This window comes from Pezoporus wallicus, unplaced genomic scaffold (genome assembly GCF_028554395.1).
Source record: "Pezoporus wallicus isolate ANWC-B61680 ecotype Strahan unplaced genomic scaffold, APGP_CSIRO_Pwel_v1 contig_8013, whole genome shotgun sequence".
Lineage (NCBI taxonomy): Eukaryota > Metazoa > Chordata > Aves > Psittaciformes > Psittacidae > Pezoporus > Pezoporus wallicus.
Genome location: NW_026636761.1, coordinates 770,964 through 790,728, shown reverse-complemented (window position 1 = coordinate 790,728; position 19,765 = coordinate 770,964). Strand labels below are relative to the sequence as shown.

General features: G+C 47.1%; 1 protein-coding gene across 2 annotated transcripts in view; it reads right to left on the bottom strand.

Annotated features, from left to right (window-relative positions):
• Window positions 1-19,765, bottom strand: part of FUBP3 (far upstream element binding protein 3) — a 36,688-nt gene continuing 16,923 nt past the window's right edge. For both annotated transcript variants that reach the window (XM_057401539.1, XM_057401540.1), the window contains exons 7-18: window positions 19,027-19,084; window positions 16,302-16,464; window positions 15,322-15,420; window positions 13,242-13,346; window positions 12,745-12,847; window positions 12,000-12,100; window positions 10,740-10,881; window positions 6,082-6,242; window positions 5,313-5,386; window positions 4,744-4,820; window positions 1,321-1,448; window positions 1-293 (exon numbers count right to left, since the gene is read on the bottom strand). In XM_057401539.1, coding sequence (XP_057257522.1) covers window positions 285-293; window positions 1,321-1,448; window positions 4,744-4,820; window positions 5,313-5,386; window positions 6,082-6,242; window positions 10,740-10,881; window positions 12,000-12,100; window positions 12,745-12,847; window positions 13,242-13,346; window positions 15,322-15,420; window positions 16,302-16,464; window positions 19,027-19,084 — 1,220 coding nt within the window. In that variant the 3' untranslated portion in view covers window positions 1-284. The remainder of the gene's footprint in view (window positions 294-1,320; window positions 1,449-4,743; window positions 4,821-5,312; window positions 5,387-6,081; window positions 6,243-10,739; window positions 10,882-11,999; window positions 12,101-12,744; window positions 12,848-13,241; window positions 13,347-15,321; window positions 15,421-16,301; window positions 16,465-19,026; window positions 19,085-19,765) is intronic.

Below are 19,765 nucleotides of genomic sequence, written 5' to 3'. Positions count from 1 at the left end.
TTATTATTGATTCTCATGATTTCTCTCTTTAAAACAAATTTGGAAACAAAAATGACCAGCGCGTCCATGAGTTTAGTACGTGACTAAATTGCTCCTGATTCCTTAGCGAAGTTCAGTATAGGTTATCCTACCACTAGTGTTTCACAGACGGAAAAGTCTTCATCAAAAGGCTGCAAATCTAGAAACCTCTGTTACAAAAAGGTTTTTCTTCCACAATGATTCCAAGGAAAAAGAAAACAAAACAAAAAACAACCCCCAAATAAAATTGCCACGAGGACCTTGTTCTACTGCTCCTAAAGAGGGAGGGAAAAGGAAAAGTTACTCAGCGGCAGCCAATTCTTTACGCTGTGCAAGCCTCCTCCCTCCCGGACACAGGCAGGTCTCTCATTCCCCGCTCCAGCCGAGCGGGATGTGCACCTCCAGCGATGCTCGGAGCCGCTATGGAAGAGATCTGAGCCCTGGGCTCCGCAAGGCTCCCATGGAACAAGATCTCTCTTCTCCAGAGGGCCAGGCGTTGAGCGGGGAATGAAGAGAACTCCCTTTCATCACCACTTCCAGCTCACCCTTGGCCAGCGCCCGCGGCAAGCGCCGGCTCCCGCACCAGGCTCGACCTCGGCGGTGCCGAGCGGCAGCCGCTGCCTGAGGACAGGGCTGGCAGCCCAGGGGCATCCCAACCACCTCCTGCCCCACGGAGTCAGGATGCAAGCATGGATCAGTGGGGAGCTTGGATCGCACCAAGGCATGCGTGTGCTCTGCACATGATTTCTGCCAAACGCTAAGACATTCGCCCTGCAACCCCGGCACGCGGGAAAGCTCTGCAGGGGCGAGCAGGATAAATCCCACTCAGCCCTGCACTGGGCTGAGATTTTACTTGGCAACTGGTTAATCCGAATTGTTATTCCAACAGATTTCTGCTCCCTTTCAGGACAGGCTGCTCCCTCCCCAAGCAAGAGCACCCCTGATCCCTGCTCAAAGCCCGCAGGAGGAAAGGCAAAGCCTGCACATACAGACCTGCACTGCGTGATGTGCCAGTGTTGTGCCACCTCGCCAGCCTGGCACCATTATTCCTTTATTCCCCAAAGTAGCCAGGGGGTTATAAGGAAAGGCCCCCAGGAAATAACCTCCTAATCCCCTCCCAAAACCCCCCTCACTCTGTACAGGGCAGTAAGATTCTGATGCTGAGCACTTCGTTCCTCAGCCACAAAATACCTCTGCCTTCACCATGTGAGCCCAAAGCAGAGTCCACACACCAGGACAAGGCCAATGCACCCAATTCCCTACAGGAAAGAGCAGTGGGGTTCAGGGAACAGGAATACACACCTGGCTGTGGGCCTGAGCCTGCCCTAGTGTCTGCCCATAGTAAGCAGCTTGCTGTCTGTAATACTCTGCCCAAGCCATTGTGTAGTCCGGCTGGGAACTTGCCTGAGAAGCAGCACTGGCAGCATGACCTGGATGGAGGAAAAGAAGGGAAAAGGAAGAGGTGAACAATTCCTTAAGACCAAGCCCAGGCTTAGGATCTCCTTCTGTAAAGCTTAAAGAAGAGCCAGCTGCAGACATCTGGAAGAACGGCAGCAGCTCCCTGCTGGGTGGGTAGGACAGGACAGGCTCTGAGCTGGCCTGCAAGCCCACAGCAGCCAGCAAGCACCAAGACACCATTCCTGCAGCTGCAGGGACACAGTCTGAGCACCTGCACCCTTCCTCCTCGGCCCAAAGGCTCCAGCAACACAGCAGCAAAAGCAGATCCAGCAGTCGGCACCACCGCTTCTTAACGGAGGGAGAAAGCCAGGCCCACGTCACCCCACGTGCACAGAGCTCTCCTGCCCTCACAACAGCCCAGCTTCAGGTTCCTGGCTTTTGTTCCCTGTGCACTATGTTCTCCCCAGGCAGAACAACTGCAAGCACGGACACGAGGTCTGCTGTGGACTGTGGTTCAATGGGAGCAGCTCTCCTGAGCTGCAACAGCAGAAAGCACAACTGAGAGCTTTCACTGGGAGAACTACGTGCACCATCACCAAAAGGAGGGGACCCAAGGGTTCTGTAGAGGATTGGAAGCTAATTATGGCAGGGAATGGAGACATAAGTTATGTGATTACAGTAACTGTTTGAAACAAGGGTTTGTTCGTCTCCAGTAACCCTGTTCCACTCACTCTGCTTTTTGAAATACTCCTCCCATGCTTTGCTGTAATCGGGATGGCTGTTCTGCTGCTGGCTCTGTTGGCCTGTGCAGAGATGACAACAAAGGGCCCATCAGTGTGGAACAGGTAAGTTTCCAGCCAGTGACATCTACCTTTGCACTAGACAGGCCCTGGATCTACCTCTGCTGCCCAGACTTCTCAGTGCAGCTTTCACCTTCTTACAGTATTGGGAATCTTCAGTTCTGGGAAAGCCAAGGAAAAGCTCCAGCTCCTGATTTCACTTCACCTGTGCACAGTTAAAGGGCATCAAGCCAAGCCTCCCCATGCTGAGACCTGCTCGAGCTGAAGCACACAGGTTGGGAGCTGCTCAGTCTGCACATCCACAACACCCTCCTAACAGCCACAGCCAGCTCTGTGACAACATCTCCTGCACTGAGAGACCTCACAGACCCCAAAACCTTGGGCTTCACTAGCAGAGAGACCCCTCTTCAGAGCCCCAGCACATCCAAGTGCTATCGCAGGGGTGAGTCTGGGTGCAGCCACGGGATGCCTGCACTTCCCTCAGCCACAGAGCCAAGAGCCCTGAGCAGCACACACAGCCAGCAGAGAAAGCCCTGAACAGAGCACACAGCAAACAGAAACTGCAGCGAGAGACAGGCACAGGCTGAGCAGGAGCCACGGGCAGCAGGCAAGGAGAGGAGACACGAGTGGGGAGAGCTCTTCCCAGCCCATCCGTGCTCCAGGCACAGCCCTGCCCTGCGACACCAGCCTAAGGGGGGGCTTTGAAGCTGGGGTTGGGGGGGGAAAGGCGGACAATAATACACTGCAAGCGTGAAGTGGGTGGAGGGAACAGGGCAGCAGTGTGCTGTCCAGAGGCATAAAAGCGGGTTAAAAGACTTGACCAACGCTACAAGTCAGGACCTTTTCTGGCAGAGGTCAAGGCTGCCTCAACTGTCCACCTGCTAACGCCAACAAAGGCCCTCCCTTCAATGCCTTTTCTTCGAGCAGCGTTACAGTCGGCAGCGGGCTGAAAGGACACGCAGCCAAAGGCGCTTCACTCTAACACGTTTCCCTGGCCAGTTCATTTATTGGAGATGGGGGAAGTAATTAAAATCTAAATACATGTGTAGGGGGTGGGGGCCTGCCCCTCCTCCCATGCTAAGGGCACTCTCGGCTCGGTCCCTAGGAAGCGACTTGGAGGACTCGGTGGCTCTCTGACAGCCGCAGGCAAACAGGCTGCAGCTCCCAGGGAAAGGAGCCTCCTCGAGCCTGTTGGCAAATTAAAGTGCAAGAGCAGGTATTTACCCAGTGTTTTATAATAACCCTCCATGCACTCCACCTGGCCTGACTGGGTACCACTGCGATCTGCAGCAGGAGAAAGCGGCGAAGGCTGCTTAAAGCACAGTGTTATCCCGTCTGTCCTCTCTCCTTACCAAGACTGCCTTCAGAATGCCTGGCTACAAACAGGAACTTGGAGGGTCCTAAGTAGACATGGAATTAGAGAGCCAATATTTTCCATTGGGTTCAACAGCAGAAATAAAACATCTGCCCCGAAACACGGTGTCATGGTACTAAACCCATAGAGGGGAAGGATAATGGCAAGGCAGGATGCTTCACTAGTTTTAAGAGCCACCACAAACTCACTCTAAAGCAGCCGTGTATCCATTGAGATACAAAATTCACTATTGGTAACCAGGGGATTACAAGGGTCTGTCACCATTATACCAAATGATGACAGGCTCCAAAGCCAGGATGTGCGAGCTCAAGACATGAGCTGATGTTGCAGGAAGGGAGATTTCTTTTCCCCTGTGGCTGGTGGGCAGGATAAGAGGATGTTTCAGGGAGGGGAGAAAAGACAAGTTACTAAAGTGAATCTCTAAAGGCAAATAGCAATGTACATTTGATAAGCATTCAAGACCAGGCTGGATGAGGCCTTGGGTGATATGGTTTAGTGTGAGGTGTCCCTGCCCATGCAGGGGGGTTGGAACTTGATGATCTTAAGGTCCTTTCCAACCCTAACTATTCTATGATTCTATGATTTATTCAGAGGCTTTATGGGAAGATAAAGATTCCCTTTTTGGTAGAGTTTTCCCTGCTGCACTGACTGCTCTGCTTCCCAAAGCTCAGGGAAGTCCAGTGCTCTTGGGGGTGCATTTTCTGCATCTCCTTTCCCAGTTTTTCTATCAGACCGGGAGATGAACAGCGAGAAGAACTCAAAAGGAACATCCTCAAAAGAAAGTAAGCAAGAAGCGATAAGGTCAAGAAGAAAGAGAAGGGCAGGCTCACCACTGCCCACTGCGTGCCTGCTGGGGAAGTGGGGCTGGCAAGCACTTGCTGGGAGAATCCTAAGGCAGAAATGTTTTTGCTAAGAGAGGGACAGGCACAAAGACAGCAGAAACAGGCAGTAAGCAGTTAAGCACACAAATACATTTCAGTTTTCAATGGACTCCAGCTTATTCTGAGCTCAAACACTGCAACACGTCTTCACGTACCTCTTCTGCTCAGGAAAACAAAGCAGTCTCGTGGGGGAACCTGTGTTTGGCAGGCATGAACCAGCAACTGCTAAGGGAGCACCAACCCTTCTCCAACCCAGGTCCTAGACACTTACTTGGGACTTGCTGCCCAGGCTGCTGCCACGTCTGGTAGGTACTGCCCCAACCCTGCGTCATGAACGCCTGAGGACCACTGTGGGGGACAAAAAGGGATGCTGAAGTAGGCAATAAAACACTTCACAGGCCACATACATGAAGTTGCCCACAGAAATTGAAGTTATTTACAGTCAGCAGCTGCTGAGCAAACAGGTGAACATGGGAATCCAAGGGAGCTGTGTAGGTGTGACTGCCTCGACACTGGTCTGCACATGAAGCCAAGATGAAGATACATCACACTGAACAGCACTCCTTGTGTTGCAAGCAGTTCAGGTTTCTTTCCATGCTCTCACTGTCCCACTAGAGTCAGGAATTTGGGAGATGCTGATACCCACCTTCTTTGTAACTTAATCGATAAAATCCTTCCTGTATTCAAGCTTAATCTCACTTGCTTCCTGCTTCTGAATACTCCATCTTTAAAAGGCTCCACTTACACACCACCCCTTCAGGGCCCTCCACCCTTCTCCAATGCTTTGATAGCTCCCAGCCATTCCCCACAGCCCATCCATGAGGAGAGGAAGCAGCTTACTTTTGATGAGGTGTAGTGGGTGCTTGGCTGAACGGACTTTGACCAAATCCTCCAGGTCCACCCATGCTGGTACCCTGTCACAGAATCCACAAATACTTAATGGCAGCTCTAAGCACAAGCTGGAGGCAGCAAGTATGAGCAGTAAGAAAGGGGAGAAGACAGCCTGGGACACGTGGATCCTGAGGTTGGTATCAAGCCTTCTCCTCTCAGGTAGTTCAGCACAAAGGTTGCTTTTCAGCTTTACCATGCCCCAGTTCAGTGTTTTCCATACTTTCTTTTACCCAAGTGTCCCCCTTCAGCAGTATTCCAGCCTGACATTATTAAGCTTCAATACCACAGCACTGCATTAAGTGGAAGTTAAAGTCATCCTGGATTTACTGGAGCAAGGAGTTGAGCGTTACTTTCAGGATGATGATGCCAGGATTGTGTCATGCTCACGCAGTGACACTACTGTCTTCCCTTCAAAAAATCTCCTTTGACAGCCTTCTCACACCTGATTATTGCTGTTCTTCCCTCTCACACAGCTGCACAATACCCATGATCATGTCAGCAAACAGTTAGATCCTTCTGGGACCACAGCACAAATTAGTCCAATGGATCCTGGAGGGCCAAAGTTCAAGACAGCTGCTAACAGGCAAATGGTTTTGAAGCTGAATAATGCAAGCGTGTGTGTTCTGTGCCATCCTCCAAGTCCAGGCCCACGTGTACACCTAAGAGTGAAAACACCAAGTCTCAAAGAGACAAGACTAAGATCAGAGACGGAACTTACACCAACTTTCTCATCTATGAGATGTCTAGCGAGCTCAATTTGCTGGGGAACTCCTCTGATTGTGAATATTCGTACACCAGGATCTGTGTTTGGAGGTGGGTTTCTCTGCAGCTCCACGTGGGCTCCCGACTGCTGATTTATGCTCTTGATGTTCTCACCACCTGAAGAAAAGAAAACCAAGACGTAAGGAGGGATATCCAGCATCTCTTCCAATAAAAGTGTATCAAAGCCAGGTTCTGGTAATGGAATATTTCAGCTACCTTCTGAGTGCCTTAAGGGAAGTGGGCTGAGGATGGCAACAGCGTAAGAAACAACAGTACCTGAGCTCGTGTTGCTCCTTTTAATCTGCTTCATAAGCATAACCTAAAACTGTGAGCTACTGCAATGGCTCCTGGAGTCATGGCTGGTGCTGTTGTAAGAACACACAGCTCTGCTGTGTGCACGCTGCCAGGCTCCCAGCAAGCTGCTGCGGGGCTGAGATACACTTGGACAAAGCAGATGCCAAAACTGACTGAATTCTGGGGTTTTGCACAGCTTTCACAATCCTCAAGGGAAAAAAAGTCACCTGCAACCAATGCTGCTGCTTGCTTCTGTGAGACTTTTATTCATCCCCCCATCACTACACATTTCATTCCACTAAGGCAAAAAACGACCAGCTATGTATCTTGTAGCTTAGAAACAAAGCTTATGCTTTCCCACAATCATGTGCTGCTCAGGTTGTTGCCTTAAGGAAGTCTCTGCTTACCACGCTCCCTATTCGCACTGCAGCACATGCATCCCTTCACACAAGCACAGCAGTGCAGGGCTCCAGGCTGTCCTCTGCTATTGCAGCATTAGTTGTGTGCAGTGAATGTATCTGGGTGCAGGAGCGCCTTGAGCAGGATGCAGCAGGGCCAGCCCAAGTAGGTCTGCTTTCCTCAAGCCCTGCTATGTCTCAGTCTCTTAATGAAATTTGCTTAACAAAAGCCTTCGCCAACATTACAATGGTTCAATTCTTCTTTTGGAAGCTCACACAACTTAGGGACCAGCTCCACTCAACTGGAGAAATCAAAGGGTGCAGGGATGGAAGGGGTTCTATGACTTTTAAATCGCAGATCCACAATCGCCAGCCAAAAGGATGCAGCAAGCAGGGAAGAGCAAAGGAAACGAACCCCAGCTTTTTGCTTGGTTTTAATTAAAGAGTCTCCACAAGCAATCGCCTCAATTTTGCTGCATTTCCATCTCTATACATCCAGCACAACTTCAAAACAAACTGTGGATGTTGCAGACACTTGTTCATTTCATTGTAATGGACTCGTGACCTTTTTAACATTTTAAAGCCTTCTTGGGGAAGGGAGGAGGAAAAGTTGCCAAAGGGCAATTAACTCTTTCTAAATGAATTTTTGAAGATGCATTTAACAAAAGGTAATCGTGTCACATCCCTGGGCACACAACAGTGATTGTACTGCGCAGCGAAAAGCCAACCCACTTGTTTTCAAGTCAAGCATGGGAAAGGGTGAGATGAAGTTTCTAAACTAAGAAGGTTTTTTTAATGCGATGCTTTTGTCTGATGCAGACTTGTCTGAAGCTCTGGTTTTCACATACTGAGGTGAGATCTGAATCTGCAGCCGCTTCATCAGCTTAATGAAAACAGAGAACCCCTTCCCAATTTGGATCATGAAGGAGGGGGAGAATTTCTTTACTGGACAACAGTCATAACCAATGGCTGGTACTCACACAGCAGACCAGGTTTCTCCTTCCAAAGGGGATTAAAAATTAAAGCATTCTCAAACTGGAAGCAAGGAGAATATAGATTTCAAGTAATTTTCCCATTTAACATTCAGCACCAAGTCTGTAGCTGTTGGGATCACTGCCACATCAGGTCCCTCCTGGACCATATTGCAGGATCAAGTCAGTCGGCTCTCCAGGTTTGCTCAGAGGCTGCAAGCTGTTATCGCCATACTGGGACTTGGTGCTCTTCTCCTCCTAACCCTCCAGCCTGGAGCACACCAAAGTGCTCCCTCCCATCCAAGCTATTCCAATTCAGCCTCCAGAGCATGCAAATGAAGTGACGAAGTCAACACGATGCTGCACGGTGCCGGAAGGAGTTCATCTTCCCCCACGGCGAGGTGACCCGCTCGGCACATGGTGGCTGTCTACAGACGCATTCAGCAGCCCGCTCCATTCTTCTACCTGATGGGGGGCAGAAGTGATCCAAGAGTGGCCCCCCAGCTGGACGTGAAATCGTAAAGCAATTAATCAAAGCTGCTAAAAGGCAGAGCTGACAAGAGCCAGGCCGGCCGCGGTACCTGTCAATATTGCTGTATTTATCATGGAAATCCAGTGGGGGCCCAGAGAGGCTGCGGTTTGTTTCCAAGCGCCACCAAACAGAGAGAGCCCCTGACATGTGCACGGCGCTCCTCTCCACCCTTCCTCGAGTCTTTCAGGGAAGAAAAGCTGCACCTACCCACCCTCTAGAGGAAAAAGCTACGCACAGGATCTGCAGGGAGCCGAACGCTTCTTGTCGGCTCCTAAAGGCTCACGCTCCTAAGCTGCGAAGTGATGCCCACCAGAAAAGGGTCCTAAACTTTCTGTCATATACTCCACAGAAACTGAGCTGAGAACTGCCTCATTCCCTCTCTTCTTGAGTGGTGACATGGAGCTGGAAGCACAGTGGCAGTTACCCGGGCACATCACATACACTATGCCCAAGATACCCGTTGCTTGGTGCTAACCTCAGAGACCAAGCCACCTTGTGCCCAGAGGACAAGGCCAGATTTTACAGAGGAGGCTGACAGCCACCACCTGTATCACAGGGGATAAAACCAAAACAAGCTGGAAAGTGCTCAGAAACTGCAAGTGGGGAGCAAAGCTTTTACAATTGGTCACTGTTAAGAAAACCCCACTAACATCCCCCCTCCCCTTCACTGCCCCACAGGCAGTGGGAGATGAAATAAGAACAATCAGGTGTCTTGAATCGACAGAGAGTGTAGTACACCCATCCTGGTCCAGGCCCCGAAAGGCAGTGCTACAGCCATCACTCACTTGACAAAAATGAAGGCTGCAACAGACTAAGAGCAGAGGCACTGTAAGAACACCGATTACAAGGTGGCATTACAAAGCTACAAGCACTCAAATCACCATACAACCAGCAATTAGTCACTCCAGAAAGCTTCTGATCTGGCTGGGCAAGAATCCCTATTTTGCTGTTGTGGAAACAAAGGTAAAAAGCTACACTTCACCCCCACAGCGAGCCTGTGCCAGGCCTTGCACTTGAACGCTGGGACATCCAACTCCACTACCTGCATTCATCTTTACTGCACACAGGGCTCTCAGTAGTCACAAACGCTCCACTTCAGCGCACTGCAGAACAACAAGTGACCTTTTCTGATCTTTTATTAAGGGTGACTAATGGATACGGCAATAAAGTTTCATTATAATTTGAGTTTTCCATACATATAACTCTCACTTGTGGGTTTAAAATTTGCTTAGCTTAATCTTTTGCCCAACTGGACTGTTCAGTGAGATCAAGCACAATGGCTCTGCAATTTCTGTGTAACAAGTAGAGCAGGTGTATTTACATACTGGGAAGAGCTGTCAGGTTTGTGAACAGGTTTACAGCAAAGAACATCATCTGGAAATGACTGCAGATGCACTGCTGACATGTCTGCATCCCTTGTCACCCAATAAGGCAGGAGTTCAGGGTGCTACAGGGGCCGGACGCATGGAAGGGAACAGCAGGGTTGTGCAGCAGGGGAAAGAGGCCACAGCACGTTTCATTGCAAGCTCACTCCTGCTCAACAGGACAGCAGGAAACTAAATGCCACTGAAACATGGCACAATGCCCTCAAGTCTCTGCCTCCTTTACCGCTGTAGCTAATCGGTTCCTATTCTATTCACTTCAGCTCTGCTGAGGCTAAAAGCCAACTGTGATTACTTAAATACTAGTTAAGGCATATGTCACTCTTTCTGAAATAAGCAGAGAGAAAAAATTAAATACAACTCCTTTGACAAGTCAGTGAAGCACCACAACAATTCAGAGCGATAGAGCTCTTCTATTCCTAGCTCTAATCTAAGTACTGCCATTACCCCAGGTGTAGCTCATGCTCTATGACAAACTGAGACTGCTGCTGATCCTCTGGTTTCCAAACTGTCCTGGGATTGTACTTGCTCAGGTGCAAGCTTGGATACACCTAGATCCTGCTATTTCACTTTATTCATCACACACTTCAGGTACGTGGCTGGAAGCTGCTCCTGTTATTACCACATTCAAAGACCTTCCGTTTTATCAGACGTCACTCACAGCCATCCAGAATGACGAAATGACTGTTCTGTTTGTCCCTGATAAACTGTTCTTTAAATGAATTCTCTATAAAAAGCATGCACAAATGAACCTGCCTTTTCTCAGCCAGCTGCTTGTTATAACAAGCTTACTTGACAGCTCTGCAAAAAGAGCCCCACTTACAGATTGTGAACAAGGGCCCAGAGAGTACAATTATGAGTGAGAGCACCACAAAGAAAACAACCACAAGCACTTACAGCTTATTCCTATGCTGCATTCACTGGCCACTAAATACCTGCAATTACAGAAAACTCCAAAGCCTCACTGGCAGGCAGCAAGAATGCGTCCATCCCAAGAGCAGAAGCCTGCAAGATGTATTTAGTGTCACCAGACCTACCTTTGCCTATAACGAGACCACACTTGTCAGCTGGCACGGTGTAGGTTATCTCCTGCATGCCTCCAGGTGTCCCAACACTCCAGTCACCACGGCCACGACCTCTTCCTCGGGCAACAGCTAAGCTTCCAAAGCCATCTCTTTCCTTGGGAGGCAAAACAACTGTGTCAGTGGGTATTTTCTGCTGGTGCAATGTACATTAAAGCCCAAATAAAGCAAGGTAAGTTAAACTGCTTTATAATCAATAGCACTGAATTAAGATATTCTTGGTCTCCAGTTTCACATTCAAGATTTTGAAGCACTTTAAAGAAATGCCAAGTAACGTAGGGTGCAGCTGCCTTCCTGACTCAGGAAGATATTTGTATTTTCTAAATGCATGCCTTTATATTTGCTGAAATAAACCTATAAATAAGCATCATCTACTAAAACACTTTTAGTTTGTGACGGGGGCTTTCCTTAGAGCAACCAATAGATCTTGGCACTGACACAGAAGTTGCTTCCAAACCCTTTCAAGCGTCATTCTTTAAAGAACTGCTGGAATTACTCAGCTGAAATGCACATCTTCCAAAACTTCCAAAGGAAGCTTTTAAGTTCAAAGACACTTAAAGGACATTCCTATTCTGGGTAACTGCATTCTCCAAAAGCAAAGGCCATGGGCAGCTAGAGGCTGTCAGAGAGACCTCAAAACTGAAATGACCTAACATCTTCACTTCTCTCCTTCATGAGTCTGCCCTACTACTTCACCCATCTTTGTACTTCTTGCTCTTGGGCAATGCAATACTTTGGTGTCTCAGAGACAGTGAGCATTCCTTGCCTTCCCCTGCCTCCCACAGCCACTAGACAAGAGGACTGGTGTCTGAGGTGGAAGCATCAGAGTACGGTTAATGCCTTGCTGTCTAGGCATTACCCAGCCCCACTGAGCAGAGACTCCAGTTGCTCTCTCTTGCTACTGCTGGACTCCATTCTACCAGGTCATCATCTCTAAATAATTTAAGAACAGCTAAACACGGGGGGTAAACATGGAGCTCCAATGAGGCCTCGTAACAGTGCCCAAGAATTGAAGACCTTCCATAGCTCAGTTAACCCGTATTACATTAACAAAACCCAAGTCTAGCAGCTCTGTCCTGGGCAGCCTATGTGGCCTACCAGAGGGAAAATCTCACAGTGTTGTTCTTCAGATGGTGGCATCCATCCACACAGCTGCACACATGCAGAGTACGTTCCCAAAGAAGCACTTTGCTCCTGGGAGCCTCCACAACCCACCTGTGCCGTGAGAATGAGCTCACTGATGATGTGTGCTGCGTGTTGACACCTATCAGGAAGCCCCATGACCTGTGCGACTCTTTCAGAACTAATCCCATCATCTGTGAAGAGAGGTGGCAAAGACTGAATTAAAAGCGGAAAACATTCACCCCTCAATAAAAGCTTCCTTCTAGCACCACCGCTGCTAGCAGCATTTTCACACAACGTAACTACCTCTTCCCTCCACCTTCAGCCCCCTCTTCCACGGACTGAAAGAAGACAAAATCCAACCCACATCACACATGGAACAATATTCAAAAGGCAGCACTTCCAAATGTCAAAAAGCCATGAAAGAGACTGATATAATTTTAAGAGGACAAAGGCAGCTTTGATAGGTGATCAGACAGCCAAGGACCCAGAGAAAGTTACTTAGAATTAATCAACTCCTGATCCCCAAAGGCTTTAATGTCCTGAAGGAGAGCTCTTTAACAGGAAATAAAAGGTTTATTATTGTTATTTTGTTTATCCAGACATGACTGCTGTGACATCTAATGCTTCCAAATCAGCTGTATATAATCTTAACACTCTGAAAACCAGAAAGTGCACGAGGAAGCAGCACATCGTATTTAAATGGGTTTCGGAAAGAGACACAATGGACCTTTAAATTAGGAAAGCCTAGCTGCTGTAACCTCAGATCAGATTCACTTTAGCAATCCCAAACTGGAACACTGGTCAGAAAGTAAGGGCTCTCCATCCTCACACAAACCTGGTTTAAATTGAATCCTAACTCCAGCATCATTCTGAATCTTTTTGATCATTTCGCCATTTCTTCCTATCACAATTCCAACAGCAAACCTGGGCACAGAGACCTGATGGGAAAGGCAAAGCAGTATGAAAGCTCAGAGAACTAAACTGAATGACTCTGATTTTACAAGGAGATGCTCTTAACTACGAGGACAGGCCATGTTAGGCAGCTCCAGGCTACAGAACCGTACCACTTAAGAAAAACAAACATGTGGCCACAAATTCCTTCCCCACTAAATGAACTCTGCACTACAAGAATGCAGCTTAAAAAGTCAATTAGAAAAGTGCCATCTGGGAGTCCAGGAGAACTCCTCCTCTTTGCAGCCAGACTCTCATTTCTGGCACAAGAACACAATGCATTTAGAAAGCAAGCTTACAGGTTACATGTGCAATTTGATGACTTCCACCCACTACCCGTCCCACAGGGAGGTTAGCAGAGTAGTCGTGAAGAACACATACCTCTATGCTGCCTCCTCCCATTCTAGAACTGAAATCATTGCGTACGCCTCGGAAGTCTGCCTGATCTTTCTCTCGGATGATCTCCAGTACCATTTCCCTCGCTTGCTACATGGGGAAAGAAGTTACAGTTAGCTTCAAATGATTCTGCTTGCCATCCTGGTGTTAGGGCCTCAACAGTGGCTAACGGTCAGGCTTCAGGCAAGGTGATCTCCATCTGCGTGAGGGAAATAGCATTCTGATTTAGAATCTTTAACCACAGTCAATGGAGATCTTGATGGCATCTTCCATGTCTAACAAAACTTGCCCAGTGTGCAAGGTGGCAGTCTCTTGTGTGCAATTGCTTCCTTCAGGATTTCAAAAAAGGCCCTTTAGCTTTTAAAACATCTGGTTTGTTTTTAAATTAAAGGAAGCAAAGGCCCTTTCTTACTGCATAGAACTGAACCCAATATAGTAGAAACTGTGACAACACAGCAGAGATCATATCTACTAAGAGCTAGAGCGCACATACCGAGGAGGCAGGTGGGCAGAAGTGATCTTACTGACATGGAAAAGTTAAGTCCAAATCTGCAGCAATCCAGCATGTGTCCCTGCCCGTGGCAGGGAGCTGGAAATAGATGATCTTTCACGTCCCTTCCAACCCAAACCATTCTGTGAGCCTGTAATTCTAAGACATTTCCTGAGACAAATGAATATTCCTCCTACCTACTTGCAGCCCTCACGGCTATTCACAAGCTTGCACATAACCCTGCCAGTAAAAGTGTACCTTGGAAATAAGCCAACAGTAGTCACCATTTGAAAAAACAAGTAAAAGCCTACATGTCAAAACCAAAGCCTTTGTGTCTATATAACACCAGTCAAGCTTTTGACATTTTGGTTCTATTTCCATGGTTGAGGGACATCGGTGAATCTGATTCCTTCCACATTTTCCATGCCCCCACGGTATTTTTTACAGAAGCAAACAACTCAAGACACTTCAGAGAAGCCAAGGCAGGAATAAGGGCAATGCAGCATCCAGAGAATCCCACCAAACCCACAGATTCATCAAGCTTCTTCAGTGCTTTCCAAGCACGCTCAGCTTTTCTAAGCGCCTCAAAGAACCTTTTCCAGCCTATGCAGTCTCCACGCTTGCTTGGCATGATTTATGGCATGGAAGATGTGACAAGAGCAAATCTTTGCAAGGCAGAAGAAGCCACACTTGAAGTATGATTTGGTTAGAAGCAGCAAGACTGCCATTAACCACCTTCTTGCATCTCTGTACCTCCACAGTAAGTAGTTTGAAATCATTTAAATCTAAAATCTAACTCTAAAAGCCCACTTGCAATAAGAGGTTTGTAAAATGCAACCCAAACACACCACCCTACACACCATCAACTTCTGCAGCTATTTATGACTAGGGAGATGCTGTGAAACAGACTAAATTAATACTTACTAGCTCAATCTAATGCTTAGCAAGGTATGTAAAGCACTTGCTGAGAAGTGGAACGTGCCACAGCTAAACTTTGATTCTGTAATTCAATCACTCCCATCATGCTGCAATCTTCCAGTCTCCGGCTGCTCAGGGGTTTTTGCTTTGAACCGCAGGTATGAATGTATCTGTAGAACCCTGACACAAGGAGACTGAGGTACCACTATTAAGCAAACCCCTTGGTTTCAGGAGTTGTTGTGGGATTACTTTTTTAATTACCTGCGTCAGTTGGCTGTCTGAGATAGCAAACCCTCCACAGAACTTCCTCAAATGCGGGATTAAGTCACTAAGAACCCATCTGCTCAAGTATCAGAGCTATGATTTTACACAGACTGGAAAGCATTGCAAAGCTACTTTCTCCAAACTCTCCTCCTCAGCTCTTCTCCTCCCCATGTGTAACATCTGTGTGGAGCGAGAACTAGGTTGTGCTGTAAACAAGCCAGCACTTGCTAGTCTGGTAGTTTAACTTGCTCGACTCAAACTTCACCTTACGAACCAAACAAAACCAACAAGGACCATTACATTTACAGCTGGATTCAACAGATGCTCACAAATAGGCTAAAGTTTCAATTTCTCCTCAGTTCTCTGGGGCAACTGCTTACTTTCATTACATACCTGTACTTTAAATGCATCTCCAGTAATACGGAGAGGTTTATCTGCTCCAGTAGGCAATGGACCGTCTTGGATCATGATCATTTTCACACCTGTTCGCTCCTGAAGAAAAAGCACAGAGCACTTTGCTAAGCAGAGTCCCTAAAGCAAGGGACTACATTTCGGTTACTAAACATTATGTAGGTGAAATCAGAACGCTACTTTGGCTCTTCACAGGTAGTTATAGCACAAATTCAGTAATAGTCCCAGAGTGTAAAGGACTGCCAGAAAGTGTGCTGCTCCTGAAGCTCTCTAACAGCTGAATCCTTTGCAAAGAGAATCCCTTCTACCTCAACAACTGATTTTTCAGCCCTTTCCAAAATCTGTGGCTGCATATAATCGTTATTAAGTGACCAGCCTTACAACTACTGGATGACAACGGCCTAATCAGGGCACTCAAAAAACCTACATTTTTGACCTAGGTGCTCTTCCAAAGCCCTGTCCTTTATGAAACTTGCACCAAATGGAGCAATAAAGAATGTCTAAATACACAGATTTATACGTAACACAATACTTTGAATTAGAAAGGGGTGGGATGAGAAAAAAAGAAGACACACGCCAGCGTTATCACAGATCAGCAACGAAAGAGAAGCACAGCACTCTACAACAGCATGGCTGGCATGAAAAACTATTGCAGCAGCAGACTAGACATAGCCTTGTCTTGGCTACAAGGATCCCCTCCTAAACAGCACGCACCAAATGTTATCTAAAGCACATGAGTTTCTTTCACAGTTCTGGCAGAACTCCACTACATGCGTAGCTGGGGCCAAACTGATTTGGTTTGTAATACAAGATTGGATTTGAGTCCAGCTCTCCGAAGGCAGAAGAGTAGTCCCTGCTGTAGAAGGTTAGAGCATTTAAGGCTCTCCACTTCAGCACGCTCTTGCTCATCTAGAGAAGCTGCAGTAGGGAAGAGAGCCCTAAAGGAAATGCATCTTGCGCACCTGCAACTGTTTTATTGTTTCACCTCCTTTGCCGATGACTAGACCCACTTTGGATGCCGGGATCAAAATCTCCTGAATCGTACTGTTGCCATCAACATCGTTGTGAAAACCAGGTCCGTTCCGACAGCGATCTACAATCTGCCCCAGTAGCCGTTTTGCTTGTCTTTGGAAAAGAATCGAGGGAAACAACCATTAGACAACATTGCTCCATGGGACCAAGAGACCAGGAGCCAGCGGAATGGGAAGCGATTGGGGAGAGGAGAAGAAGTGAAAAGATGGAGGAAACCATAGTTAGCACAATGTTTGCTTTTAACTCTTTAATGTGTATTTTCCCCTATCATGATTACTTATAAGCAGTTTGGGTTTTGAAAGGGGAAGAAAGAAGGAAGAGCAGCAGCATGCTCTGACCTCTTTGGAAGTTAAGGATAATTCTTGAGCTATACCATTTGGGGTGCTTATTTTGAACAAAGATGCTCTAGCTTCTAAACTTCTCTAAACTTTTTAACATATATATATATATATATATGTAATATTTGGTAAAACTCAAGCTCTGTTCTGCTTGGTCAAGACAAAAAAACACACACTGCCCTGATACTAACACAGCACACTGGTTAATCTCCCTCGGATTACAGGCAACTGCCTTGCTCTTCTCTGCCTGCTCTTACCAGCAGCACCAGAACACTGCTCTAACACAGCCTCTGCCCCAAGCAGTAGGTGCTGAAGCTACATCGCAAAGCAAGGCAAGGATACTGCAGCAGCGACCACTGAAGGCCTGGGTTCTTCTACTCCTGCTGAGACACACAAAGAAGCATTTGGGAGATTAGAGATCTCTTTTCCAACACCTTTAGGCCATGTTCCTTTCATCCTGAAGACTCCTAGTACCAACACGTCCCTGTCCTGTCCTTCTTCCACAACCCTTCTCAAAGGGTAGAGGAAAGCCACTGGTTCCCTATTCAGCCTAAAGCAGCATCTTCCCCTTTCTCCAATTCACCCCAAGCCGTATCAGGCACTCTAAGATGACTGCCTTCACTCTGGTGAGTTGAAGGAACACTGCAAAGTCACCTCTTGCAAGCAGACATCACCCAAAACAGCTCAGAGGGTGGTGGTCTGAGGCTGCACAGATCAGAGCACTGCTTTCTCAAAAGGTGGGAGTTCCAGAAGCCCACTTCAAATATTCTGCAAGACTCTTTAAGAGGTTTTCTTCATCTACCTTTATATCTTGCACAAAGTTCTTCTAGTGACAATATAAAGACTACAACAGTTAATGCACAATTATTTCAGATAAGAAGAGGTCATTTGGAAATTAACCCTATTAATTTGCTACTGGATATGACTAATGGAAACACTCCTCTCTGAATCCTCACAAAGAACTCTAACACCCAGACTGGCTTCCATACTATATTCCCTTTTCCTACACGTAGCCCGAAAACACAGTTGAACCAACCAACCTGACATGAGTTTTAGCACAAAAGTAAACTAAATTTTGCCTAATTCCATGCCCTCAACACTTTTTCTGCTTCACAAATTGAGTACTCACTTTTTGAAAGCTTATCTATATTTTATTTAAAGACAAGCCTTGGACATGACTACATTTAACTGCTTATTTCAGAACCAGGAAGTTTTAACTATGCTTCTCCCCCATTTTCCCCCAATTGCATCTCATAAAGCATCCCAGCTTTTTAATATTTTGCTCTTGTTCTGAAATAGCCTTTGCTATAGGGGGAAAAGCACTTCAATATCACCAAGAATACACTGCGTGCCCTATAATATGAGCTTGCCAATTATATTTATTCTGGCTCACTGCTTGCAGTATTATGGCAGAATAAGGAGATTTAAGTAGCCTTAAATCTCTTAGGAATGGAAGAATGATGAATGTCTTCTCTTTAGAGAGAGACAGTCTTTGCGCCCATGTATTTTCACTATCAAATGCAACTCAAAGATTTCCAGATGGATTTTAAAAAACCCACCTACCCAAAGGCTGGGGAGAGAAAGAGCAGCTCCATATGTTAAGTGTGTTCCTGTAAGCCTGAGGATCCTGGATCCAGTTCCAGCAGGAGGTCCTCAACTGGTTTGTGAGAGTCTCAAACTCAGCTCCTGGGAAGGGGGAGGGAGGAAACACTGTCCCTAAAGTTTCTATAGGACTAAAGAGTAGAAACCCCTGATGGCTGGCTACATGTCTCTACCATGCAGGGATCAGAATTCAAGACTTTGGTTCAGCCCTTTGCTTCTTGTTGGCAGCGATGCAGAGGCAAGCACACACCCATGGGCCTCATGCTGCTCTGCAACACCAACATCTCCAGAGTATTCTGGAGTGGCACCAACAGGCTTTGGAGGCCTCATGCAGCCCTTCTTCAGCTGGAAGGATGGTCATCTCAATAGGAGTAGGGAAGCGAAGGGGAAAAGAGAAATGCCCTTCAGCAGCTTAGCTCAGTATCCTGGAAAGCTGCAGTTGGAAAACTGCATCCTAGGTGCCCTAAGAGCAACCTTGCCCTGCGAAAGGGAATTCCATGGGAATTTCTGCAGCGGGTTCAAACTGCAACTGGAAAAAAGCCTTTGAGGTGCACAGTTTAAAGCATCAGACCACGAGGTTCTATGCTCCAGAGACCCTCAAGTTTCTCTAGGCCAGCATTTGCTGGTGTGGCTAACTAAGTAGCACCACTGACAGAGCATAGCATTAGGGAGAAGAGAAAGAAGGAAAAAGGAGAGAAATGAAATCAGAACTCACTCAATGCTCTCTGGTGTCCCGGTGAGTACACAGGGCCTCTCAGGCATCCCACCACTGTCTACAAAGGAAAAAAGAAGGAAACTTTCAATACATGGAATTAAGAAAACAGCAGCAGTTTCAGTAACTACCAAGCACTAATGGAAGCACTGCCCCCTCTCCACACACAGAGCATGCTAATGAATTCTAAGACATGCAAAGGTCAACATATTTTAAATGATTTGCTGGATGTCTGCATTCTTTGAAAGCCTTCCCTACCAATTAGAGGGAGGGGTAAGAACTTAGACCACATTCATCAACATTTCCCAGTGCAGCACTGCAGAAGTCTTTCCCAAAGCAAACAGGCACTAGCACAGAAAGAAATGGAAGGTCCCAGTTTTTCGATGCAAGGCCAGCTGCACTATGAGCTGCTGCCACCCTCCTGAGATGTCTTCTGCCAAGGGCTGGAACTGACCAGACTATCAGAGACAAACTGCAGAGCTGAGCCAAGTGGTCAGCTAGGAGAAAACTCAGCAGTTGCCAATTCCAGGTCTAAGTACAACATGGATTGTCTGTTTGTGCTGTACCCATCTGTTGGCTGAAGACAGCTCCTTAATTGTTTCATTCCCTAAGCCACCTGACAAACCTGTTTTCTATGTTAGTTGGGAGGTCAGTCCCAGGACAGCCCCCCCCTGCATGTTAGCCTAGTATTTATTAGTCGAGAAACATGCCATGAGCATGGCAAGACGCTTGTTCTAATGGA